Source organism: Hippopotamus amphibius, chromosome 11 (assembly GCF_030028045.1).
Source record: "Hippopotamus amphibius kiboko isolate mHipAmp2 chromosome 11, mHipAmp2.hap2, whole genome shotgun sequence".
Lineage (NCBI taxonomy): Eukaryota > Metazoa > Chordata > Mammalia > Artiodactyla > Hippopotamidae > Hippopotamus > Hippopotamus amphibius.
The window spans coordinates 54543821-54571172 of record NC_080196.1 but is presented as its reverse complement, the minus strand read 5'-3'; the positions used below and the strand labels follow the sequence as shown (position 1 = coordinate 54571172).

The 27352-nt window shown below is 40.3% G+C and overlaps 1 protein-coding gene across 2 annotated transcripts; it reads left to right on the top strand.

Annotated features, from left to right (window-relative positions):
• Nucleotides 1-1941: 1941 nt before the first annotated feature.
• Nucleotides 1942-25678, top strand: SEH1L (SEH1 like nucleoporin). 2 transcript variants are annotated; one of them, XM_057699780.1, is made up of 9 exons: nt 1942-2191; nt 4909-4959; nt 7723-7869; nt 10076-10287; nt 17949-18047; nt 19694-19834; nt 20770-20927; nt 22185-22335; nt 25017-25678. In XM_057699780.1, exons 1-9 carry the CDS (start codon nt 2081-2083, stop codon nt 25210-25212), a joined length of 1266 nt encoding a protein of 421 aa, XP_057555763.1. In that variant the 5' UTR covers nt 1942-2080; the 3' UTR covers nt 25213-25678. The 2 variants fall into 2 exon arrangements, with proteins under 2 accessions (XP_057555763.1, XP_057555764.1); XM_057699781.1 differs by having other exon boundaries at nt 23432-25678.
• Nucleotides 25679-27352: the final 1674 nt, after the last annotated feature.

Here is a 27352-nt window from a genome sequence, read left to right as displayed (position 1 = left end):
TTGTGGAGTAAATGGGAACTTTAACTTTTTACTTTACATGTATCTGTATTGTAGGACATTTCTTATAGTAAACAGCTTATTAATTATATAATTTTAAGAAATGGTCAAGAGAATGAGAAGACATGTCACAGACTGGGAGAAAATATTTGCAAAAAACAACAACAAAAAACTTCTGATAAAGGACTGTTATCCAAAATATACAAAGAACTCTTAAAACACAACAGTAAGAAAATAAAACAATCTGGTTAAAAAATGTGTCAAAAACCTTAACAGATACCAAAGATATACAGATGGCAAATAAGTTTATGAAAAGATGTTCCACATCACATCATGAGGGAAATGAAAACTAAAACAACTATGATATACCACTACATGTCTTAGAATGGCCAAAATCTGGAACACCGATAACACCAAATGCTGATGAGGAACTCTCATTCATTGCTGGTGGGAATGCAAAATGATTCAGCCACTATGGAAGACAGTTTGGAGGTTTCTCACAAAACTACACGTACACTTACATGAGGAAGATATCATGGTGCTTGGTATTTACCTAAAGGAGTTGAAAATTTATGTCCATTCAAAAATCTGCACATGGATGTCTGTATCAGCTTTACTCATAATTGCCAAAACTTGGTAGCAAACAATGTGTCCTTCAGGGATTGAATGGATAAACTGTGATACATCCAGACAATGGAATATTAATCAGTGTCAAAAAGAAATAAGCTATCAAGCCATGAAAAGATGTGGAAGAACTTTAAACGCACATTACTAAGTAAAAGGAGCCAGTGTGAAAAGGCTACATACTGTATGATTCCAACTATAGGACATTCTGGAAAAGACACAACTATGGAGACAGTAAAAGATCAGTGATTGTCAGGGGTTGGAGGGATGACTAGGTGGAGCGCAGAGGATTTTTAGGGCTGTGAACCCATCCTATACACCACCACCATGGCAAGTACATGTCACTATGCACTTGTCAAAACCCACAGTATGTACAACACCAAGAGTAAACCCGGAGGCAAACTATGGACTTTGGGTGATAGTGATAAGCTATGTAACAAATGCCTGTGCTGCTAATATTGACAGTGCACAGGGTAGTTGCCTATATGAGAACTCTATGTACTTTCTGCTCAATTTTGCTATGAACTTAAAATTGCTCCAAAAAAATTGCCTCTTTTTAAAAAAATCCCTCCTATTCAACCTGCCACCGGGATAATCTCTGGCAACCACTGACATGTTTACTGTCGCTAAACTTCACTTATACAAAGTTTTTTAAGGTTTGGAACTTTTATAAATCTATCGGAGCTTCAAAGACAGAAAGTACTTTCTCTGAATATGAGTGCCTTTGACAGAGCAGTTAACAGTAGTTCTTAGCTATCACACCTGCAACTCACGGATTTGGGAGTCTGCCTCTTAAAGTACCAATAAAATCTTACCATTTTTGGTTAATGGTAAGGCGGGGGAGGAAGGCAAGTGAAGGAGCTTCCAGCAAGGCTAAGCCATTTCTGCACCTTCCGGGGTTGGGGTGGGGATGGACGCCCGGGCCCACCCGCGCCGTCTGGGAGCCCGCGCTCTGGCCTCCCGGCCGAGCCCCGGACACACTCCGGTCCGAACGGCCCACACTCCGCGCCCACTCCCGCCCAGCCCGGCCCTTCTCTCGGAGACACACGCCCAAACGCGGACGAGACTGACTTAGGGCCGAAGCCTGCAGACGACAATTTTAACCTTCGCATTCTCCCGTTTCCACATTTGGACAGTGAGTTCTTTAACTTTCCGAAGGGTACAGGCGGCGCCCCAGGAAGTGCAGTGGCCACGGCACCACGAGGATTGACGGACCCGAGTCGGGGTCTCTCGGAGTAAGACGGGGCGGGGGCGGGGCCTTGCGGAGCATGACGGGAAGAGGGCGGAGCCTCGCGGGGTATGACGGGCCGGGGGGCGGGGCGTCGCGCGGCGCAGCCGGGGGCGCGCAAGCAGCACGCGGGAAGCACCGCTGTGCGCGCCCCGGCGCCGGGTCCGGGTGGGCTGCGGTCCGCGCGCCGCCGCGCCGCCCTTTCGGAGGCGGGAGGGGCCCGGCGAAGCCATGTTTGTGGCGCGCAGCATCGCGGCGGACCACAAGGATCTCATCCACGATGTGTCTTTCGACTTCCACGGGCGGCGGATGGCCACCTGCTCCAGCGACCAGAGCGTCAAGGTGCGCGCGGGGCTGAGCCCGGAAGGGGGCGGGAGCCTGCGCGGCCCGCTTTCCGAGCGGAGGGGCGCGTGGATAGGGGTCTACTCCCGACTTGAGGCGCGCTGTCGGCACGCGGCCCGGAGCCCCGGCCGGCCAGCGGGCGTCCTCCTCCCGGGTATTGTGGGGTCACCGCCGCCCGGGCCGCCTCTGCGCGGCTGCGGGGGGCGTGCGTGCGTCACGGCGGCGTGCGCGCTCCCGCCGCGGGGGATGCCGGGCGCACGGGTTGGGCAGGCTGGGCCTGGGGCGTAGTGGCCCCGCGGCGGTAGCCGGGACCGGGGCCGCGAGGGCGCCGGCACGGTGGTCCGGGTGAGCGGCCCCCGCGCACCTCGGCCCCTCCATCCGGAGCGGGGCCCCGGGATTCGTGCTCCTCTCCGCCTCTCCTCAGGGACTGGCCGCTCTGACCGAGCCATCCTAGCAGGCGGTCGGAACGCACTTTCCCGGCTGCACGTGTTGCGAGGCCGCGTTGCCTCACGCAACTCTCCGCGCGCCGCGGATGTGGACTGTCGCGATTATCAGCGGCCGTTAACCTAGGAGGTTTCCTTATCCGCGTGGAGCACATCTCCTAGTGGGTCGTTCTTCGCGGAGCTTAGTGGATTGTCTATCGTGGTGTGGCAGTGAAAATCTTCATTAATCCGGCTTTTTATGTTTTCTGGATGATGCTTAGGCTCATTCCAGTAGATAAATTAGTGAATATTTTTAAAGCTTTTGGGAGCCTTTTTTTGCAGGTTGTACTGTTTTACAACTGCTGGTGAAGAGTATCAGTGTGATAGTTGTCTGTGTCGGGCATTATCATTGCAGCTTTTTTTCTTTAATTTTTTTTTTAATTGTGGTAAAGTACACGTAACAGAAGTTACCACCTTAACCGTTTTTGAGTGCACAGCGCAGTGGTGTTAAGCCCGTTCATATCTTTGCATCTGGTTTCGCACTGCCGGGTTACACGGAGCTCGGCGGTACCCCCAGCCCCGGCACCCACCCTTTACGTCTCTGAATTTGGCTACTCTAGCCGGCCCCATATAAGAGGGATCATACAGGATTTGTCTTTTTTGTGACTGGCTGATTTCACTTAGCATGTTTTGAAGTTCGTACGTGTAGTATATGTCATAATTTCCTTCCTGAAAAAGAAAATGTTTAAACTTTAAAACTTTTTTGAAAGGCTAAAAATATATATTGCATATAGCACGTTTTACGTATCACTCATCTGTGGGTAGAGTTAGGTTTCTTCTACATTTTAGTTGTGAATGATGCTGCTATGAATGTGGGTGAACAGATATCTCTTTGAGCTCCTGCTTTCAACTCTTTTGGGTGCAGACCCAGAAGTGGAATTGCTGGATCACACGGCAATTCTATTTTTATTTGAAGTTTTTTGAGGAGCCACCATGCTGTTTACCATTACATTTTTTTAAAACAGGTTAAAATGTCATGTTGTTTTTGTAATCTATTTTTTGTTGGTAGTAAGGTTCAGTGTTTTGTTTTCGTTTGTTATATGTACAGTTGATCTTCATTATTTGCAGGTTTTGTATTTGTGAATTTGTTTTATAAAACGTATATGTAACCCCCAAATCAATGCTGAGGTTGTTTGTTGACATGTGCCGGGTGGGACGTGCGTTCCCGGCTGAGGTTGGATGGGTGACACTGCCTTATAATTCAGGCTTTCATAGTGTGGACAAGTGTCCCTCTCATTGTCTATTTAGTGCCACATTTTCCCCATTTTTGTTCTTTCTTTTTTTTTTTTTTTTTTTGGTGATTTACACTGTCTAAAGTGGTTCCCAAGCGTAGTGCTGCAGTGTTCCCACAAGCAGGAAGGCTGTGATGTGTCCTACGGAGACTGTGTTAGGGGAGCTTCATTCAGACATGAGTTATAGTTCTGTTGGCAGTGACTTCAGTGTTATTGAAACAGTAATTATGCAAATAAGTATACAGAATAAGATGCTTTTAAATATACACCCATAAAACAAGGTTAGGTGTCAATTGGTTGGCAAATATATTGTGACCAGCGGCTCCGTGACTCACCTCCTGTGGATATTTCCCATGGGAGGAGGGGTTTGGTGTTCACCAATTCCCTGCTCACAGCCACATTCTAGGACATTACTATAAGTAACCAGACTTGACTGTATCTGTTGTTGTCTCCATTAACTATTAGAGCGAAGTTTCCTATTTACTTACTTATTGGCTGTGTTGGGTCTTCGTTGTTGCGCTTGGACTTTTTCTAGTTGTGGTGAGCGGGCTTCTCATTGTAGTGGCTTCTCTTGTTGTGGAACACGGGCTCTAGGCTCACGGGCTTCAGTAGTTGCACTGTGTGAGCTCAGTCGTTGTGGCAGGCGGCCTCTAGGGCACACAGGCTCAGTAGTCGTGGTGCATGGGCTTAGTTTCTCTGCGGCATGTGGGATTTTTCTAGACCAGGGCTCAAACCTGTGTCCCTTGCATTGGCAAGCGGATTCTTAACCACTGTGCCACCAGGGAAGTCCCAGTGAAGGTTCCATGACCCCAGTGCTTAGCACAGTGCCTGAAGTATCCAAGCTTCTCAATAAATATTTGGTTGAATGAGTTAATGTTTATTTACTGGTTGTTTTCTTTTGTGAGTTTACTTTCCCCTCCTCTGCCCTAGTACTGACTCAGTGTTAATATTTTTCATGTTAATTTGTAGGAATGCTTGGTATAAACTATCTTTGTTCTTACAGGTCTGGGATAAAAGTGAAAGTGGGGATTGGCATTGCACTGCTAGCTGGAAGGTTAGTATTTTTATGATTTAAAAGAACTGAAATGTTTACTCTTTGGTAGCATTAGTGACTTGCTGTCTAGAGAATTATAAAATTTATACCTTTGAGAGAATTATAAATTATAGCTTTGAGAGAATTATAAAATTTATACCTTTCACTTACATTTTTTTCCACTATTAAAGTAACGAATATACTTCAGAAAATTTGAGAATAAGAAAATTTGAGAATAAGAAAATTTGAAATTCCATAGCATTCTAACCTAATTATTTTTAGCATCTTAGTATTTCTTACCTCTTTCCTTTACATATTTTTTAATAGTCGTGATGTTTCAAACATAGTCTTATTTCTTGCTTTTTAGAAAAAATGGCTTTCCTCAGGTAGATTTTTACATACATTGAGAATCATCAATTTTAATTGTGCAGTTCGAGTGTTAGTAAATTTACATAGTTGTGCAGCCATAATTACAATCTAGTTTTAGAACAATTCCGTCAACCCTGAAATTTCCCTTGTGCCTTTTGGGGTCAATCCTCATTCCCCTCTTAAGCCCCAAGCAACCACTGAACTGTTTTCTGTTTGTATAGTTTTACTTTTCTAGATGTTTCACGTAAATGATATCCTACAATATGTAGTTCTTTGTTTCTACCTACTTTCCTTAGCATATTGTTGAGGTTCGTCCACGTCATGCCCAGTGGTTTGATCCTTTGTAATGCCGAGTAGTGAATATTCCATCATATAGATAAAGCCACATTTTATTTATTCATTCACTGTTTGATAGACATTTGATTGTTTTTAGTTTTTGGCAATTATGAATAATGCTGTTATGAACATGCCATACAAGTCTTTGTGTGGACAAACATTTCCCGTTCTCTTAGATACCTAGGAATAGAATTGCTGGGCTGTGTATGTTTTAACTTTCTTACAGTGCCTGCACCATTTTAAATTTCCACCAGCAATGTATGAGGGTTCTAGTCTGTCTTTTTGATTATAGCCATCTTAATGGGTGTGAAGTGGTGTCTCATTAGGTTTCGACTTGTATGCGTTAATGACTTATGTTGTTGATAGTGTTATCATGTGCGTATTTGCCATTCATTTATCTTCTTTGGTGAAGTGTCTATTCTCTCCCCTTTTTTAAAATTGAGGTGAGAGTCACACAACATAGAATTAACCATTTCGAGTAAACAAATAAATGTGAATGCATTTATTACATTCACAGTGTTGTACAATTACTACCTCTGTCTAGTTCCAAAACTTATTTTTATCAGTTTTATCTCCAAAAGGAGACTCATATTTGTTTTTTAGTCTAACAACATGTTTTGTAAGTACTTTGGCATATTTTTAAATATAAATATAGCAATAAAACATAAATATAACAACAAATATGCCCTATTTAAAAAATATATTTGTATATTTATTTATTTATTTGGCTGTGCCAGGTCTTAGTTGCAGCACATGGAATCTTTGTTGCTGCGTGTGGCATCTTTAGTTGTGGCATGTGAACTCTTAGTTGAGACATGTGGGGCTTGAACCCGGGCCCCCTGCATTGGGAGCACAGAGTCTTAGCCACTGGACCACCAGAGAAGTCCCCAAATATACCCTGTTTTGCTTAGCTGATGGATATTGAAGTTGTTTCCTTTTTATTGTGATGAAGACCTTTGTGCCGTCCTTATTCTTTAGATTGTGCTATACTGGGACTCTAACATGTAGCAAAATCTTACTGCCCTAGTGCATCTTATACTTAATAACCTGTATCAATAAGAAAGGTGAGGCAGTTTCCCTGATGGCTCCCAGGAAGGCCCCACATGCCAAGGAGCAATAAGCCCGTGCACCACAGCTACTGAGCCTGTGCTCTACAGCCCATGAGCTACAACTGCTGAGCCCACATGCCACAACTACTGAAGCCTAGAGCCTGTGCTCTGAAACAAGAGAAACCACTTCAGTGAGAAGCCCGTGCACTACAATGAAGAGTAGCCCCCGCTTACTGCAACTAGAGAAAGCCCGTGTGCAGCAATGAAGACCCAACATAGCCAATAGATAAATAAATAAATATATGTATATATGTGTAAAGATAATGGTATTGCGCTTTAAATTATTTCTTCAGAATACAAAGATCTGGACTTCTCTGTTTACTCATTGCCTCTTTTCCTAGAATAGTCCATTGTCTCGCTAGACGTCAGAATTATTTAAGCATTTTGTTGTTATGGTTTCTTATACTGTCCGGCTTTTGAAACATATAATTTTGATTAATCTTATTTATTTTATTAGGTGGATGTTTCCTATAAATTTGCAAGTAAAAAAAAATAGTGGACCGATAGAATCTCTGTTTAAAAGCCTTGTTAGGCTAAACTCTGAACCAAGTCTCTATTATTAGCATTGGAAGAGGTCAACTTTATCCAGCTGGATTTTTCTTTATTAGTAAAATGTTAGAAGAACTTGACTCCGAAAGGGCTGCAATCCTAAATATAGAGTATCTTCTAAAAGTTAAAAGTTCTAGAATTGAACTTTTTGGGGGTGGGGGTAGCCATGCTGAGCAGCATGCCGGGTCTTAGTTCCCCAACTAGCGATTGAACCTGTGACCCCTGCAGTGGAAGCGTGGAGTCTAACCACTGGACCGCCAGGGAAGTCCCTAGAATTTAACTTTTTAAATGTTAAATTGAATAGCTTTCTCCTCTTGTTGAAGTAAAAATATCTGTATTCTGTTTCTTCAGGTGACACCTTATACGTGTGAAATATGAGTAAACTCAACTTCTTTCATTTTTTGCTTTTTTAATTCCTCAGACACACAGTGGATCTGTGTGGCGAGTGACATGGGCCCATCCTGAATTTGGACAGGTTTTGGCTTCCTGTTCTTTTGACCGAACAGCTGCTGTCTGGGAAGAAATAGTAGGAGAATCAAATGATAAACTGCGTGGACAGAGCCATTGGGTGAGATATTTGTTAGCGGTGGGTTGGCGGGTGGGGGGCATGAGCACCAGGGAGCAATGGTCTTTCCAAGAACACTTCAGGATGGTGAGACTCTCATTGCCACACCCCGACCTCCAGGGAGGAGACAGGGGCTGGGGATTGACGTGGTCACCAACAGCAGTGAGTTAGTCATTCACGCTTAGGTAACAATTCCGCCATAAGGCCCCCAAAGGATGGGGTTCGGAGGCTTCTGGGCTGGTGAACATGTGGAAATTTGGGGAGGGTGGCACCTGGAGGGGCGTGGAAGCTCCACACCTTTGCCCGACTGTCTCTTCCATGCATCTGTCCCTGAGTTACACCCGTCAATCACAAGCACAGGTAACAGCCTGGGTTTTTGACTGGCATCTGGAGAAAGGTGGTCTTGTGGGACTGAACTCTGAGCTTGCGGAATCTGACACCATCTCCAGGTAATTAGTGTCAAAATTGAGTTGAATTCTCCTTGGACACCCTGCTGGTGTCAGAATTGTATGCTGATGTGGTGAAGAGCCCCCATCCTCCACCCTCCAGAATTGCAATTGTTACCAGAACCTTTTTACTTCTTTAGGGAAATGTCTATTTAAGTGCTTTGCCCATTTTTTTGTTGTTGAGTTATAGGTAGGAGTTCTTTTTGTATTCTGGATATTAATTCCTTAACAGATCTATGATTTCCAGGTATTTTACCCCATTCTGTGGGTTGCCTTTTCACTCTCTTGATAAGTGTCCTTAGGTGCACAAAACTTTCATGAAGTCCAGTTTATTTTTTTCTTTTGTTTCCTTGTGGTTTTGGTCTCATAAATCATCACCAAAATTCATTGCCAAGGAAACTTTTCCCCAGTTTTCTTCTAAGAGTGTTGTAATTTTAGTTCTTACGTTTAGGTCTTTAATCCATACTGAGTTAATTTTTGTACGTGTGTGTAAGGTAAGTATCTAACTTCATTCTTTTGGATGTCAATATCCAGTTTTCTTAGCACCTTTCATTGAAAAGATTGTCTTTTCCTCAGTGAGTGGTCTTGGCATCCTTGTCGAAAATCAAGTGACCATATATGGAGAGTTTATTTCTGGACTCTATTCCATTTGTGTCTGTCTCTTCTTAGGCCATAACACACTGTTTTAATTGCTGTAGGTTTGTAGCTTGCATACTATTCATATTGTTTGACATTTAAAAAATTTTTATTTTAATGATGGCAAGCGTTGCTCTCATTGCCTTTGCACTGGGGCCTTCCTGAGGCAAACAGCTGCGTAAGGGAAGAAGAGCAGAGACGTTTATTGAGTAGAAGGGGTTTTCTGGCAGTCAGTCTGAGATGGATCAGTTAGCATACTATAGGTGGGTTTAGGAGTGGTGGCATAGAAAGGATTTTTCTTCAAGCTGAATTATTTGTATTTAGTTAAATCCGCTGTCATTAATACATTTACTGTTTCTACATTTGTGTGGTATTAATTATTCAGTGGTGTTTGTAGACAAAAGTTTGCAAAGATGCTGTTTTTGAAGTTTGATATTCTTTTGATATTCAGACACTTTAAGATGTATTTTAGTAACCATAGACAGCAAACTGTTGATTTCTAAATTGTATTGACATTTTCAGTCAAAAATCATCCCATCTAGGTGCCACTCAGTAACTGGTACCTGCTATGCTAGGATTCTCTAGTGACTAGGACACCAGCTTCATACCATTCGCCTGGTCTCTACTACGTGCCTTCTCTTAAGAGTGGACACTAGTGGCCCGAGCAGGGCGGACCAGCACTTACACTTGAGGGAAGAAGTTGCACATCCCCCATTTTGCAATTAAAGAATCTTAATTCTTTCACTTTGTTGCTTGTGACCTGCTTTGCATAACAAAACTGCCTGTATGAAAACTCTTAACATTTTCTGGTTTACTGACCTATCTGCTTAAGAAGAGAGTACTTATCTAATTTAATAAAGTTAGACTTCCCAAGGCATTCTCTCTTCTGCCATAAAGGGAGTAATTGGTTATAAGTCACTGATTTGTTACTGATTGCTAGCAGTGTATGTGGTAGTTTAACAAGTGCTTTGCAGGCAATTGAGGCCGACACAGGTTTTGAATATCTTATTCAAGGTTATGTACCTAGTAAGTGGCAGAGAAGATCTGCGTGATTTCAGAGCCCGTGTTCTTTCCACTCTGCCATCCTTTCTTTTTGTATGTAATTTAAATTGTTAATTTTTTTTCAGGTCAAGAGGACAACGCTAGTAGACAGCAGAACATCTGTTACTGACGTGAAATTTGCTCCTAAGCATATGGGTCTTATGTTAGCAACCTGTTCAGCAGATGGTATAGTCAGAATCTACGAGGCACCAGACGTCATGAATCTCAGCCAGTGGTCTCTGCAGCATGAGATCTCATGCAAGCTAAGCTGTAGTTGTATTTCTTGGAACCCTTCAAGGTGCGCTTACACAGCAAACCTCTGGTGATAGAAGCCTAGTAATTATTACACTTGGCATCATGTGGTTTATTTTTTTGCCACTACCTTTAAAAAAATTTATTTATTTATTTATTTATTTTGGCCACGCCGGGTCTTAGTTGTGACATGTAGGATCTTTAGTTGCGACTTGCATGTGGGATCTAGTTCCCACAGCAGGGATTGAACCTGGGCCCCCTGCACGGAGTCTTACCCTCTGGACCACCAGGGAAGTCCCTGAAAATGCTTTTCTTAAGTAGTCTTGTTCATTATCTTAAAAAATATACATTATGTAGAATAAAAATTCTCTCTTCTCCACCCTTTCATGTCTTTCCCCCCTATTTCTTTCTACTCCACAGAAGAAGCCAACCACTGTAAATATTCTGGTGCACCTTCCGGACTTTTTCCATGCATATACAAATAAATATTTACTGCCTTTATAAACACACAGATATGTGCAAATACACGCAGGTATGTGCTTATCATGTACAAGTGGTCACAAAACACACAGACCTGTATAGACATAACATTTTCCTTTCTTGCACTTTGCCCTTTTCACTTACAGATGCATTGTGGGCATTTTCCTGTGTACTAGTGTAACTAGTCCTGCCTTACTCCTTTAACTGCTATGTAGAGTGTGGTTCTAAGACTGCCATAGTTGATTTTTATTAAACTGTTTTTTAAAAATTAAAAGAGTAATGAATCATCTAATAAAAAAATTCAAATAATCTAGAAGAGTACTCCCTAAAAACAAATGCTGTTAGTAGTTCTGTTTTTAGATTTTAATTCTGGTAGTCATTATTTTATTTTTAAATGATTTACTTACACCTCTGGTTCTTGCCGTGTTATCTTCAAACAGTGTTTGTACTCACTCTGTGAAAGATGACTAACACATTTACAAAGCTTTCCACTTGTGAAGGTATGACAAGATATTCTATTTGTGGAAATGTTGATAGTTGTTTAGTTATATTGGTGATTATCTTAATTTCAAATATTTATTTCCCTACTTCGTGATTTATCAATTTTTAGGCTATGTATTGACTCACCTCTCTTTTAAAAAAGAGGAAATTAGGTTTTTTTTTTTTTTGCTTCTACAACACGTTCACCCTCCCATTCCCTAATATTTTGTTATATTGCTTATATAAGATTTACAGTATTTGTGTTTACATTTTGTAGACATTTAATACACATATAAGTACTTTGTCTCTTGACTACAAGTTGATTCTAAATACTAAGTAGCAACTAAATTTATGACTGGATTATATAAATACTCATTATAGACACAAATGTAATCTATTTCATGAAACTATTGTTCACACAGAATAATAAGGCATTAACTCCTAATGGGTGCTCTTTTCATTGATTCCTTTACTACTGAGTTATGCATGGCTGTCACAATTTTCATATTATGAGTTGTCTTTGGATTTTTTGTTTTCATTTTGGTCCCACATCTCTTAAAATAACTTTCTTCCCATATGGGATGAATGACAAACTTTCTGAATTCTAGCATACTTGAAAATGTCTTAATTTTACTCCATGCTTAATTGTAGTTTGACTAGTTTTAGAACTTCTGCTAAGTTCAAAACTTAAGAGTTTTGAAGGTACTGTTCTTGAATCTTTTAAACTTTTGGTGGTGAGAAGTCAGGTCAGTCTGATACTGGATCTTTTGTAGGTAGCCTAGTCTTTCTGGAGATTTTAGGATTTTGTCTTACTACTTTGAGTTGCAAGTATATTCTCCAAGTTTGTGGTTTGTCATTTGGACACTGTGGTGATTTTTGATAGTCTGCAGAAAGTTCTGAATTTTAATATAGCCACACTTAAGTCTTTCTGTATTTGTTATAGTGCTTTTTGTTTTTTTATTTGAGAAATTCTTCCCCACCTTGATGCTGTCAAGTGTATTCTGAAAGGTTTTTGGTTTCGCCTTTCACATTTAGGTCATCAAACCTCCTGGAATTGCTTTGTATGGTTTAAGGTAGTAGAATTATAAAATTTAACCAGGATGTTTCCAGGTATTTTTTTTCTTTTAAAACAGTTTTCTATAAGGGAAGATTTCAAGTATACTAAAAGTACAATAGACAGACCTTCACACATCCATCACCCAGATAAATAACTCAAAACTACTCTGGTTTCATCTGTGTATGCTTCCCCACCTTCAAAAAAACCAAAAACCAAAATTGGATTATTTTGAAGTAAATCCAGACATACATTATCAGGTGTTGGTCTTTCTTGATTCATCCTGCTCAATGCTTAGTGGTCCCTTTTAAAGTGATGATTCTTGGACTTCCTAGGTGGCGCAGTGGTAAAGAATCCGCCTGCCAATGCAGGGGATACGGGTTCGAGCCCTGCCCTGGGAAGATTCCACATGCCGTGGAGCAACTAAGACCATGTGCCACAACTATAAAAAAAATAAAATAAAAAAAAAATAAAGTGAAGATTCTTGTCTTAGATTGGGGTTATCTCAGGATTCTTTGATAATTTATCCTTCTGTTTTCTTGATTCTGTCTTTCTGGAATTCATCTTTGATTATTCTTGGATTTAACTCTATTTCTTTAAAATTGTTTCGAGATTTGCTACTGTGTCTTCCAGATCTCCAGCTTATTCTTCAGGTGCACATTTTATACTATCCATTGATTTTGGGGGCTGGAAGGGTGGCAATCATTCTTAATTGTTAAGAAGTCTTTTTCTCTAATTACTCCTTTTTCATACCAGTCAGCTTTTGTTACATGGATACAGTGTTTCTCTCAGGATCCTAATTAAAATTTTAAAAAACTGTACGTTGTTTGGTTTACGGTCAAGCCCCTTTATTTGCAGTAGTTGTGTTCTGCCAAGTTGCTGCCAATGCTGAGTTAGCTGACTCTGAGCCACCCTCCCAGGGGAAATAGGGAGTTAGGTGCCACAAGCTCTCATCACATTTTTTGTTAACTGATCAGTACTTAACCTTGTTTTCTGTGTATTTCTGTTTAAAGACACCTTATTTAGCATAATACCAATTAACATTGAACTCGGCCAGCAGCACTGATGCACGCCTGTATGAAGCTTTCATTTAACACAGGTCTTTTCTCCATAAGGCACATCATGACCTTCTTGCTTAACTTAGGAACACAAGGTAGCACTGCAGCACTACGCTTGGGGGCCCTTTTAAACAGCGAAATCATCAACACAAAGCAGAAAACAAAATGCAGAAAACATGATGATAGCGTGCAAAACAGACACTGGTTTTTTGGCATAAAGCTGAAACAAAGGCAGAGCCTTGCCTTGATCTCAGCGTGAAGTTGTCAGGTGACCAAAAGTGATTGCAGATCTGCTGTTCCAGGCATGTCCACAAATGACTGTGCAAGTATTGGATTTTTGGTTTTGTAAATAAATTTTAGCAAGTAGGTCAGTTTACAAATGTAAAATCTGCATATGATGAGGACTGTAGGCTGTTTTATTTTGATTTTATTTTTTAATTATATTTTACTATTTATTTATTGGCTGCATTGGGTCTTCATTGCTGCCTGTGGGCTTTCTCTAGTTGTGGAGAGTGGGGGCTCCTCATTGAGGTGCCTTGTTGTGGAGCACGGGCTCAATGGTTGTGGCTCACCAGCTCTAGAGCGCAGGCTCAGTAGTTGTGCTGCATGGGCTTAGTTGCTCTGCGGCACATGGGATCTTCTGGAGCAGGGATTGAAGCCATGTACCCTGCATTGGCAGGAGGATTCTTAACCACTTCGCCACCTAGAGAGTCCCCATGCTGTTTTATATTTTCTCAAAAATCTGTTTGTATGCCTTGGTCTTCAGCTTTCACGCTCCTTGTTTTTTTAAGTACATGTTAGTCTTTGCTCATGTATTTGTGTTTATGGACAGGAGACTATGATGGTTGCTAGAGAGAACCAGTGTTGGTATTTTTCTCTTGTTAGGTACTTTTTTTTTTTTTTTTTTTAAATGTTTTGCTTGTCTTGGGTCTTTGTTGCTGTGAGGGCTTTCTCTAGTTGCAGAGAGTGAGGCTACTCTTCGTTGCGGTGCGCAGGCTTCTCATTGTGGTGGCTTCTCTTGTTGCAGAGCACAGGCTCTAGGTACACAGGCTCAGTAGTTGTGGCGCACAGGGATTAGTTGCTCTTTGGCATGTGGGATCTTCCCAGACCAGGGCTTAAACCCGTGTTCCCTGTGTTGGCAGGTGGATTCTTAACCACAGTGCCACCAGGGAAGTCCTGATCCTCTGTTTTCTTAGCAGCTCATTCTCTTATTTAGGGTGTTGGCTGAGTTTTGACTAAGTAGGTGGAGTTTTGACTAAGCAGGGTTTCCTTGTAGGGCAACCGTGAGGGAGCTGACAGGTGGGCATTATACCCCCAAATTGCCAAAGTCAGGAGGTCTTGACTTGGGGGATAGAATGCTTTAATGTATTTTATTCTTGTTCCTCTCCCTGCTGGCTTTGGAGTTACTTTATTTCAAGTTATCTCTCCCCTTTTAAGCTGTAATTATCTCACCAAGATCCTTCCTCAGACTTTCTTCAGCCTAGAACGCAATCAGCTGCCAGCCATGGGGTCTTCTGATTGCAGGTCATTAAATGAATGGATTCATGTTTGCCCCATGACTCATGACTATGGGTTGATTGATTGCTTTGTTATTTATTTGCTTACTGATCAGAGGTTGGAGCTTCTAGAATTTCCTTGTTAATGATAGTGGTTGAGCTCTTTTTCCCTTAGCATTTTCACTGTCTGATCACCTTCTGCTTCCCAGGATTCCTCCAGATTTCTTGATTTCTTGTGGTGCATTCTGATTTCTACAGTTAACAGAGTTATTCTTTCATCGTTGCCACGGAGGCGTAGGAAGAAGATGTAGGTGATCCGTCTCTTGTATTCAGTCAGAGACTTGGGTGGTTTTGCTCACATGGATGGTTATGAGTCGTATTTGCAAAATGGTTTAAATGTGATCATCTTATTTCTGGATATACAAATGAGGTAATCCTCAATTTAGGTTGTTATCTGGATGTTTTATAATTGTTTAGAATACTTAAAAAATTTATATTTTCAGTAACTTTAGAATATATTACTGTAAATGTACTTGTCCTTGCTCAAATAAATACATTTGTGGAACACTGAAAAAATAAATTTTCTGAGATATAGGAACTACTATAATTTACATCCCTTAAGAATTATAATAAGTGACAAGAACAAGGACGCAGATGCAGAGAATGGACTGGAGAACTCGAGGTTTGGGGGGAGCGGGGGGTGAAGGGCAAGCTGATATGAAGCAAGAGAGTAGCACAGACATATATATACTACCAACTGTAAAATAGATAGCCAGCGGGAAGTTGTCATATAACAAAGGGAGTTCAACTCGAGGGTGGAAGATGCCTTAGAGGACTGGGACAGGGAGGGTGGGGGGGACTTGAGGGAGGGTGGGGGGGAGTCGAAGGAGGGAGGGAATATGTGTATAAAAACAGATGATTGAACTTGGTGTACCCCCCAAAAAATAATAAATTAAAAAAAAAGAATTATAATAAGTAACTTGTAGTTTTATTTTATTATTATAGCACTTGGCAGTTTACCTGGTATTTTTCTTTCTTTCTTTGTTAAAGTAAATTTATGTAATTTTTACTTTATTTTTATTTATTTTTGGCTGCGTTGGGTCTTTGTTGCTGTGTGCAGGCTGGCGAGCGGGGGTGACTCTTCCTTGCAGTGAGAGGGCTTCTCATTGCAGTGGCTTCTCTTGTTGCGGAGCACAGGCTTTAGGCTCGTGGGCTTCAGTAGTTGCAGCATGTGGGCTCAGTAGTTGTGGTTCACGGGCTCTAGAGCACAGGCTCACTAGTTGTGGCGCACAGGCCGAGTTGCTCCGTGGCTTGTAGAATCTTCCCGAACCAGGGATTGAACCCATGTCTTTTGCATTGGCAGGTGAATTCTTTTTTTTTTTTTTACGAATTTATATATTTATTTGTTTGTTTATTTTATTGGCTGTGTTGGGTCTTATTTTGCTGTGCACGGGCTTTCTTTAGTTGAGGTGAGTGGGGGCTACTCTTCGTTGTGGTGCGCGGGCTCCTCATTGCCATGGCTTCTCTTGTTGCGGAGCATGGGCTCTAGGTGCGTGGGCTTCAGTAGTTGCAGCACATGAGCTCAATAGTTGTGGCTCACGGGCTTTAAAGCGCAGGCTCAGTAGTTGTGGCGTATGGGCTTAGTTGCTCTGCAGCATGTGGGATCTTCCTGGAACAGGGATCGAACCTGTGTCCCCTGCATTGGCAGGCAGATTCTTAACCACTGCGCCACCTAGGAAGCCCCGGCTGGTGAATTCTTAACCACTGCACTACCAGGGGAGTCCCTGGTATTTTTCTTGTATTAGGTGATTTGATCTCTTTATCAGAAGCTTTAGTAATAAAGACCTAAACCTTTTTTTTTTTTAAAATATACATTTACTTATTTTGGCTGTTCCGAGTCTTAGTTGTGACACGTGGAATGTTTAGTTGCAGCATGCAGGGTCTTAGTTGTGGCATGTGGGATCTAGTTCCCCAACCAGGGGTCTAACCTGGGCCCCCGGCGTTGGGAGCATGGAGTCTTACCCACTGGACCACCAGAGAAGCCCCTAAACCTTTTTTTAAATAAATTTATTTTTATTTAGTGGCTGCGTTGGGTCTTCGTTACTGCGCGCGGGCTTTCTGTAGTTGTGGAGATCGGGGCTACTCTTGGTTGCGGTGCACAGGCTTCTCATTGTAGTGGCTTCTCTTGTTGTGGAGCACGGGCTCTAGGTGCATGGGCTTCAGTAATTGTGGAGCATGGGCTCATTAGTTGTGGCTTGTGGGCTCTAGAGCACAGGCTCAGTAGTTGTGGCACACGGGCTTTGTTGCTCTGCGGCATGTGGGAGCTTCCCTGCTCAGGGATCAAACCTGTGTCCCCTGCATTGGCAGGCGGATTCTTAACCACTGTGCTACCAGGGAAGCCCCCTAAACCTTTTTTTTAATTTCTGCATTTTGTTTTCAGCTTTATGAGACTGGCAGATCACAATATCAAGATCAAAGGTTAAATAATACCTCTCTGTATGTCATGTTCATAGAGGTATTAATCTGGATGTGGGAGGCAAAGGAAATCAATATCTAGGTAATTAGACATAGAAATGAAGAAAAAAAAAAGATTTAACCTGGAGCTCACCTCAGTAGACTTAGTTCTCTTATTACTTATCTTTTGCCTTTTTAAAAACACAGTTGACCACAAATGTGTCTGGAGACTAGAGAATGACAGGCATGCCTTCCTGAGATGGTCTTTTTCTATTTTTCCTCTTTCATCAGAGTGGGGTTCTTTTTGGACAAAGCACATAAAAATCTTTTTACTGTGAATTTTGTCATCATAAGATTACTTTTCATTCTATAGTTAATGACCAGATCTTTTAGGAAGAAAAATTCTGAGACCTCTCAGGTGTCTTTTTAAAAAAAAATCTATTGAATGCTTGAAGTCTTTTTTGGCAGAAGGATTACTTTCTATCTCAGTTATAAGAAAACATAGTAGAAAGGTGAAGGGTGTGTGTCCTTGGCCCCTAGGCTGAGGCCTCTCCTGGGGGTGTGGTGCTGGGCATTGACACGCCGACTGGTAGGTTGCAGAGTTGCTGGGCTCATTTTTAATTCTCTGAACTAAATGTTTATTAATTTTATAATTATGTAAATGTCTTTTACTCTTCCTTTCTAGCTCTCGTGCTCATGCCCCTATGATTGCTGTAGGAAGTGATGACAGTAGTCCAAATGCAATGGCCAAGGTTCAGATTTTCGAATATAATGAAAACACCAGGTCAGTACTGCTTTGGTTTAGTTATTGTTCTGAATTGCCTTGAATTTTTTAAAATGTTATTTCTTTATTTAGTTATGCATTATTTGTCACATATTTACTGATATCCTATGATATGCTAAGTTCTGTGCTCTGGTAGTATAAAATTGAATGATGCAGAGGAAAAGGTAATTGATCTCCCAATGTGTACCATCATGCAGGGAAAACAAAAAAAAGGGAAAAATGGTGATGAATTTTATAAACTGGGAGAATCAGGATGTTAAGAGATTATGCCTAGTGGGAGGGGGCCGGGAAGGTTCGTTCAGAAGAAGACCCATAGAATGAGTAGAAGTTATCCAGACAGACCGGGCAAAGCATTCCATTTGGAGAAAGCTGCATGTGATAAGAGAGAGCCAGTATGTTTTCACCGTGGTTGGAGCATATTAGGTAAAAAGGACTGTGGTGAGCAATCTGCGAGGCTTACATTTGCAAGCCCTGCTGTTCAGTGTTTAGTGTGGTTTTTGTTTTGTTTTTTAATAATAAATTTATTTGTTTATGTATTTATTTATTGGCTGCATTGGGTCTTTGTTGCTGCGCTGGCTTTCTCTAGTTGTGGCAAGCGGGGGCTGCTCTTCGTTGTGGTGCGCGGGTTTCTTATTGCGGTGGCTTCTGTTGTTGGGGAGCACGGGCTCTAGGCACGTGGGTTTCAGTAGTTGTGGCACTCATGTGCAATAGTTGTGACTCTTGGGCTCTAGAGTGCAGGCTCATTAGTTGTGCTACATGGGCTTAGTTGCTCCGTGGCATGTGGAATCTTCCCTGGAGCAGGGATCAAACCTGTGTTCCCTGCATTGGCAGGCGGATTCTTAACCACTGCGCCACCAGGGAAGTCCCAGAGTTTAGTTTTTATCTTAAGGATAATGTGAAGCCATTGAAAGACTTCTAAGTTGGAGAATAACAAGATCCGATGGTGGTTTAACTCTTCCTGAGCTGTGGAAATAGACTTTGGTATAGCTTCCTTTATGATCACTTAAAAAACTCAATTCTTGCTGTTGTCAGCTTAACTTTTTTCTTTACACTCAAATCTTAGGAAATTCAGGTACCCTTTTTCTTAAAAAAGATATTAATAGGTAACAAATCAAGATTTCATTCTAATTAAGTTTTAGTTACTCTGTTTTAAGCTGAACTTTAAAAATTAAAGGAAGAAATCTGGGAGGTTATATTACGTTCCTAGGGCTGCTGAAACAAATTACTACAAACTGGGGACTTAAAGCAGGCATTTATTCTCACAGTTGTGGAGGCCAGAAATCTGGAATCAAAATGTTGTCAGAGCTGTGCTGCTTTCAGACTCTTTCCTTGTCTCCTCCACTTTCTGGAGGCTCCAGGAGTTCCTTGGCTGAGGTGCCTCACTCCAGTCTCTGCCTGTGTCTTCATGTGCTTCTCCTCTAATGTCTGTTTCTCTCTAACCCTGAGATCCTTAATTATATCTACAAAGGCCCTTTTCCCTTAGGTCACAGTCACAGTTTCTGGGGGTTGGGGCTGGGCATACTACATACTGCAGAGGTAAACACTACTTCATTGTGAGCAAGATGGAGAAAATGGAGATACCTAGACACGTGGATTTTTAAAATTTTCATTTCTGATAATTTGAACATAAATTGTTTTTTCATTAGGAAATATGCGAAAGCTGAAACCCTCCTGACGGTCACAGATCCTGTTCACGATATCGCCTTTGCTCCAAACTTGGGACGGTCTTTCCACATTCTTGCCATAGCAACCAAAGACGTGAGAATTTTTACATTAAAGCCTGTGAGGTGAGTTGTTGAAACAATTACTAATTTGAAAGTTCTCTTACCTCTTGCTTATTTTCATTTGTGGAGGAGAGTTTAGAGGCATGAGTGGATTCTTTAATGAACATTTTATCTACAAATGGGAATGGGGAATGAGTAAAGAGGAGATATATGTTTTCTTAGTTGTGTTTTATTTAGGTAGATACTAAAAATAAATTGGATCCTCTGAATATAATTGGACTTTATAAATGTTTGAAGGAATGAGGAGGTGGCAGTCTACTTAGGGAAAATTAAATTAGTACTGAGGCATTCTTGTGAATAACCTATTTAGCTTTAATTTTGGAGTTGTGAGTTTCAGTTCTTTTTCTTTCCTTTTTTCCTTCTTCCTTCCCATGTCCTGTTCTTCCCTTCCTACTGTTTTTCCTTTTACAATTAACCATTTTTTAAAGCTTTTTATTTATTTATTTATTTTTTGGGGGGTTGGGCAGGCTTTCTCTAGCTGTGGCAAGTGGGGGGCTACTCTTTGTGGTGCATGGGCTTCTCATTGTGGCTTCTCTTGTTGTGGAGCACAGGCTCTAGGCTCATGGGCTTCAGTAGTTGTAGCACGTGGGCTCAGTAGTTGTGGCACATGGGCTTAGTTGCTCCGAGTTATGTGGGATCTTCTTCCCAGAACAGGGATTGGACCTGTGTCCCCTGCATTGGCAGGTGGATTCTTAACCACTGCACCACCAGGGAAGTCCTACAGTTAAGCATTATCATCTCTTTTATTCCTCAACCTTTTGGGGGGAATAAAATCCTCATTAGTCACTGAATATCTTTTATGTGGTAGGATCATGCCAGGTAGGATATGACATTGATATGGCATGTATGTGAGACCATTTGTATTTATTTAGAACAGTGAGCGTGTGTGTGTGTGTGTGTTTACTCAGAATTCCTCAGGAAAATTTTTTTGTTAACAGGAAAGAACTTACTTCCTCTGGTGGGTCAACAAAATTTGAAATCCATGTAGTGGCTCAGTTTGATAATCATAATTCTCAGGTCTGGCGAGTAAGTTGGAATATAACAGGAACAGTGCTGGCATCTTCAGGAGATGATGGCTGTGTCAGGTTGTGGAAAGGTAAGATTTCAGTGGAGGAATTGTTGCTTTATGTTGTTGCTACTTTAGAATTTTCACTTAGAAATGTAAACTGAAATATTTTGAAAAAAATTATCTTTCTACAGTTACTTTTAATGTCTCATATTGTTTTGAAACTTCGTTTTATCTAATTTATAGCAGTAATTGACTAATTGAATCGTTTAAGTTTCCATGTGGAATAAAGTAAAACTGATTATAACAGAATATACAGTACCTCCAAAGATACCATTTGCTAATGTGTGTAACTTATGTGACTTTTCTACAAACTCAGGATTCAGTCATCTCTTACTTGATTAAACAGTTGCTTTAGCCAACTAGCCCTTAAGAGGAGAAAAACCCAGTATCTTCCCACTTCTTCTCTATAGCTCCCAAAAGTTAGAGAATCTTGAGGCCACTGATTCTAAAAGTTTCCTACAAATGCCAAGTAGAGAGAAGGCAGTCTTAACAGTCAGCGCTGACTGTGGGTGCTCTGACATGGTCTGCACTTTCCCACGGATGTTTATCCACAGGGCAGAGGTGCCGTGGTTGTGCACCACTCCAGTCAGGGGTGTCCCATCCTTCAGATCCACAGTTACTAGCTTAGTTCATTTCCCCTGAGGAGTTACTGTTCCCAAAATGTAGTGTGGCTGAGTCTCCCGTAGAATCAGCCCAGGCATCCCTTTTCCTCAGTGTCTTTGCTGCCCTGTCCTCTGGGCTTTAGTCAGGACAACCCTGCTCCATCCCAGCAGGCTCCCTAACTTGGACTTCTGGGCTCACTGTCTGCAGTGACCAGTTTTGCATCCAAACAGGCTAAGATGGATAAGCCACTCAAACCCCAGCAGTTCTGTTACCTGCATCCATGAGGACATTAGGTACCCACATGACTTGTGCTTGCTTAACTGAGAAGGTGACTCTGTTACCCACACATCATAACTGAAATTTATTATAATGAAGACAATTTATTTTGATATTAACTTAATGTAATAATGTGGTAGCTTAGAGAATTGTCTCTGTTAATACTTATCTTGTAAGGAAAGGAAGTCAGTGGTGAAAGCTTTGTTTTTCAATTAGTAATTCTTTAAAAACTTCAAAAAGTAATTGTTACAATTGAGATATATGTGTTTCATTTAAAAAATGTCTTTACCATTTATCCCTGAGAGACGGGTAGCCTGTAGGTCTCTCTTTTTTCTTAATTTGTAGGTTTGTGCCCTGGAGCATAGGTGTTAGTCATGTTAATATGTTTGACAATTTTCCTTTCAGCTAATTATATGGACAATTGGAAGTGCACTGGTATTCTGAAAGGTAATGGGAGCCCTGTCAATGGGAGTTCTCAGCAGGGAAACTCAAATCCTTCCCTAGGTTCAAATATTCCAAATCTTCAGAATTCATTAAATGGATCTTCTGCTGGCAGGTAGGCTGTTTTGTGAGAAAACTAGAAATTATCTTCTTTTTAAATCATTCTGGTAGCCAGACTGAAGGTGTGTTATATCATAGATTTTAGGAGGCCAATGCCTTATCCATTAGGCCACTGGGGCTTCTTATATCATAGATTTTAAGATTGAATCAAGAAACTCACATGTAATTGTGACACTAGAAGAGAAGGCACTTTGGTAGCTCTGTAGTTAGCTTATTACTTGGTCATAACATTTACAGGTAGGTTCTGAGGCCGTTATACAAATAAATTATATTCTGAAATTTAGTGGTCTACCAGGAACATGTATAACTTTGAAGCAGTGAGATGAAGGGGAAGTTTGGGACGATACTGAGGATTGTAGTCCCAGATTAGTGTCAGTGTTGCTGTGCTGGTAAGGTGGCCTTTGAGTCAGGTTAAACTGAGATTTTAAGTAAAACACATGAACTAAGACTTTGTAGAACCGAATAAGTTAAATGTTTTGTGTTTGTGTGTTTAAAACATCCATGGAGATTTTAAGAGGAAACGGTAAATTCTGAGTTTCTGATTCTTAGAATTTTTAGTATATTTTAGATTCTCAAAGAAAGTTTGATGTCATCTTAAGAGTCATCCTTTTGTTTTCATATTCAAATTTCAAATGTGAATTTGTAAGGTAAAATTATTTTAATATGCCTTTGTGAATAATTTGGAATACTATTCAGGAAGCTTTGAAGCATAGCCTTAGCAAACTGTCCTTTGGTTGTCCTGTTGTCAACTTAAATAAGAGAATTGTATTTTAAATTACCTCAACTATTTTTATATTGTTATATTTTTATAAAGAAGTCCTGCTTTTTGATTTTTAAGTTGAAGTATTTGCATGAAAACAACTTCAGGTTACCATAGAAGATATCAGATTATAAAGATTATTTTGAAGCAAAGAATACTAGTGTTAATTCTTTAAAAACAAATATGGTTTTTGGTTGCTGCCTGTACTGCATATATTTCCTTTTGTAAAGAGCTTTGAAGTTTTGATCTGTGTTCTTATTGTTCCAATAACCATGTGTGTTAGATCTGTGATGCATCTTCCCTTCTCCATTTGTATTATGTCCTTTAACAGAAAGCACAGCTGAATACCAGCTAACTGGAGTAGCTTTGCTGTTTTGCTGCTTGTTGCATGCACACAGGAATGGGAAGCGAGCTCCTTTTCCCCTTCCCCAGCGCCGTCTGACCTCTCCCAAGATACACCAGCAGCCTGCTTACTACTAAACGCAGTCCAAAAGGCCTTTAAAAATACAGTGTATATCGGGTTTTTTTGTACTAGCCAGTTTATTGACACTATTTGAAACTTTTAAAATATAAATGGAGAGGCTTTTTGTTGAGACAGTGTCGCCAAAACAGTTTTTTGAAATGTTTGTGAAACTAATGTGGGTTTTAAAGTTAAAGGATTGTTACCATCCTCATTGGTAGTTCGGAGGAGGGAAAATATCACTTTGTTCATCTGGAGACTATATATAGACTTATGTCTTTTATTTTCTAAAATAGTAAGCTAAAATGAATTTTTATAATTTTAATTTGAAGATTAAATATTTTTCATAAAGATTGTTTTGAGTGCTCATTTGTTTACCTTTTGCAGAATTGGTTTATACATGATATTATTCAGTACAACTCTGTTATTTCTTTGCAATGTTTAAAAAAAGTATTAGTGGAGTGAGAGAAGTATAGTGAAAGTAACTTGACTGTACAGTTTGTAGCCAAACATTTGGTATTGATTCATTTATAATTTGGAAGTAAAATGAAAACACTGTAAGTTTTCAGTTCATATTCACTAAAGAGATAAATGTTTCTAATATGTGCTTGTATATTTTTATGGTGTGATTTCATGGCTTAAGGTTTTCTTCAAGTCAAAACTTGGAAACATACTATAAGAAACAGATAAAACTTTGCTAAAATTGTGCATGCATGTTAATCTCCACATTCCATGTCCCAGGATTTTGTTAATTTTGTTGGCTGCTTCATTTAGTTCATATCCTCTGATGACAAAGCTATAAATCATTTTTTGAGAAAATGCTAAAGTAATACGGGTAAGTTATAAAATGGCAGAATAACAATAGGACATATTTTTGAGCCCTTTTACTTAATAAAGTTTTGTCCTAATCTAAGGTTCTTGCAGAAAAACATCTTAAGTATATTCAGAGATTGTGTTTCTTCGAAAGTACGTTGCAACAGCTGGCCATGCTATGTAAAAGTCTATCTGAATTGGTCCTCAGTATCATGTATGCACTAAAAAATGTGCTGCTGCTACCAAGTGAAGTGTTGCTTAAAGAAAAAGCTTATTGGATTTGTGAATTACAGGATAGCATCAGTATGTTTCTGAGACATTAGAAAATGTTTTAAATGATAAAATGTCTTTTTTTGTAATATTCATACTGATAATTTTTTTTAACATTTTAAGTTTAACAGATTGTATTTCTTTTTTCAAGTTTCTATACTTAAGCAAGCCTGATTTGAGTAAGGGTCTTGATTTTGCTGTTATGTTCTGTTAGTTTTGGCATGAATATACTAAAGCTTTTTTTTCTAGCATGTGTTTTTTCCTCTTTGGTTCTTTGTATTTACTACTTTTCTCTTTTTCTTCTGTTTTTTTTTTTTTTTTTTTTCTCTGTTGTTTTTGTTTTGGTGTTTTGTTCCTGTCTTCATTGTTTCAGGTATTTCTTTCCCCCTCTGGACTCCCCACGGGCTGGATCGAGATGGTCCAGTTATGCCCAGCTCCTTCCTCCTCCTCCTCCTCCTCTGGTAGAGCACTCTTGCGATGCTGACACTGCCAGCCTCCAGTATCCTCACCCTCGCAGACGATCTCTCTCTCGGCCTCTTAATCCCTTACCTGAGAATGAAGGGGTTTAAAAAACTCTGATTTAACACTTAAAGGCCTTATTCAAGTGCTTGTAAATGCTTTCATGCCTAGCTTTTTTTCTTCATTTTCTTTCAGAAGATTTTTCTAATTTAGGGTCTGTCTTGCATGTATTACAACTAGAACATGGTGTTTGGAACCTAAATGTGCTTTTGCATCAAAGGAATATTTGCTTCATTGGTTGATAACCTTTGATGAAATATGAGACGTGTACACATAACATTAACTGTGAGAGTTACACACAGTAGCTGACTTCAAAGTGCCTGTTCTGTACATTTTATTTCGAACTGTTATGGTGTTAAGTTTCTCATAGTTTGTCATACTGGTTAATGTGAAAGCATATCATTATAAATTCACTTTGCCTTTGAGACATATTAAGAAATGTTCTTGATTTTACAGGCTAATGTTGCAACTGACTAGTTTGTAAAATAAATCATTCCTGTGTATAAAGCAGCAAAACATAATATGGACTGTTTGGTCTTTTTTTTTTTTTCTTCTTCTTTTAAAGGAAACTGCCTTTCACTACTTGGAATTACTGTTTAAAGCTTTTGTAATTATTCTCCAAGTAGATTATTTAATAAAATATATTTTTAAAGATATGAATCTGTTGCCTTATAAAAATAGAATGTAGTTTACTTAATGGTTGGTAAAGCTTGTATCTCAAAATATGTTGCTAAAAAAGAAATCCAGACAATTAGGGGGTTATTGCATTTATTTAGAAATTAGGGGGTTATTGCATTTATTTAGAAGGTAAAGAGTTAGTATGCAGACTGACATCTAGAACTAACAGATGTCTACTTGACATTTGAACTATTTGAACAGCATTTTACGTGTCTGTCAGGTAATCACACATAGACAGTATAGTTGTTATAAATGTATGTTATAATCTAATTTTCAAAGACACTCTTCTATCAATAGACACTCCTGTCAAACCCGTAGAGCTTCCTTTTTTTAAAAATTATTTATTTATTTATTGGCTGTGTTGGGTCTTCTTTGATGCACACAGGGTTTCTCTAGTTGCAGCGAGCAGGGGCTACTCTTCATTGTGGTGTGCAGGCTCCTCATTGTGGTGGCTTCTCTTGTGGAGCACAGGCTCTAGGTGCACTGGCTTCAGTAGTTGTGGCACACAGGCTCAATAGTTGTGGCACATGGGCTTAGTTGCTCTGAGGCATGTGGGATCTTCCTGGAGCAGGGATTGAACCTTTGTCCCCTGCATTGGCAGGTGGATTCTTAACCACCTAGGAAGTCTCCCCCTAGAGCTTCTTAACACGCGAAGGATAAAGAGCTTATAAGATACACTGTTTTAATTTAAGGCAAGGTCTTCCTTCTGTTAAAGGACTTATTTTAGACTAGTAGACTTGTCAAGTTTCAAAGCAAGAGGTCTCATTTTAAGTCTGGATGTAATGCAGAATTAAGAATTCAAGTCTTGTAGATTTCAGTCATAGAGCTACCTGGGGTAGGATGGGGTAATGAATTGAGACAGACCCTCCCATTTAGTGAGTATTGGGCATCTTTTGTGTGCAAGATACTGTGCTAAATAAACACTTTGGGATATGTAAAAAAATAGAAAGGTAGCTGCACACATTCATTCTACTGGGAGAAGGCATTTAGAGAATTTACAAAGGGTAATGAGGATTCAGTTTCATAATGAAGGTTGAACGGTACAGGAGGGATTAAAGAAAGTGATTTACGAGTCGGCAGGATTTGGAAGGGATGTGTAATTTTGACAGGTTGGAGTACTTAAAACAGAGGAGGGCGGCGGATCCAGGGTGATGGCCCAAATGTAGAAGAGGACGGGCATGTGCAGGCTGAGGATTAAGTGTTCGTCTGGTGAAAGAATAAGGCTCGTTTGGAGAGCCAGTGGGAGATTAATCTGGACTCATACCTCGTGGTCACACTGTAGAAGGTGCTGGTTATTGGTAGTTGGTAAAGGGGAGCCATGTGAGACGTCCACCTTTCCTAACTAGACGGGTGTCACTGCTAATTCCCTGGAAGTTACCCCTGGCCGTGGGGCTACTTAAAGCTGTACTTGGAACTGGAGATTTGGAATTCACTGGGAGGTCTACTCCTCCTTTTCAGTTGGTCAGATAATAGCTGATGTTGCTTATGCCTCCACATACCGGTGCTCTTCTA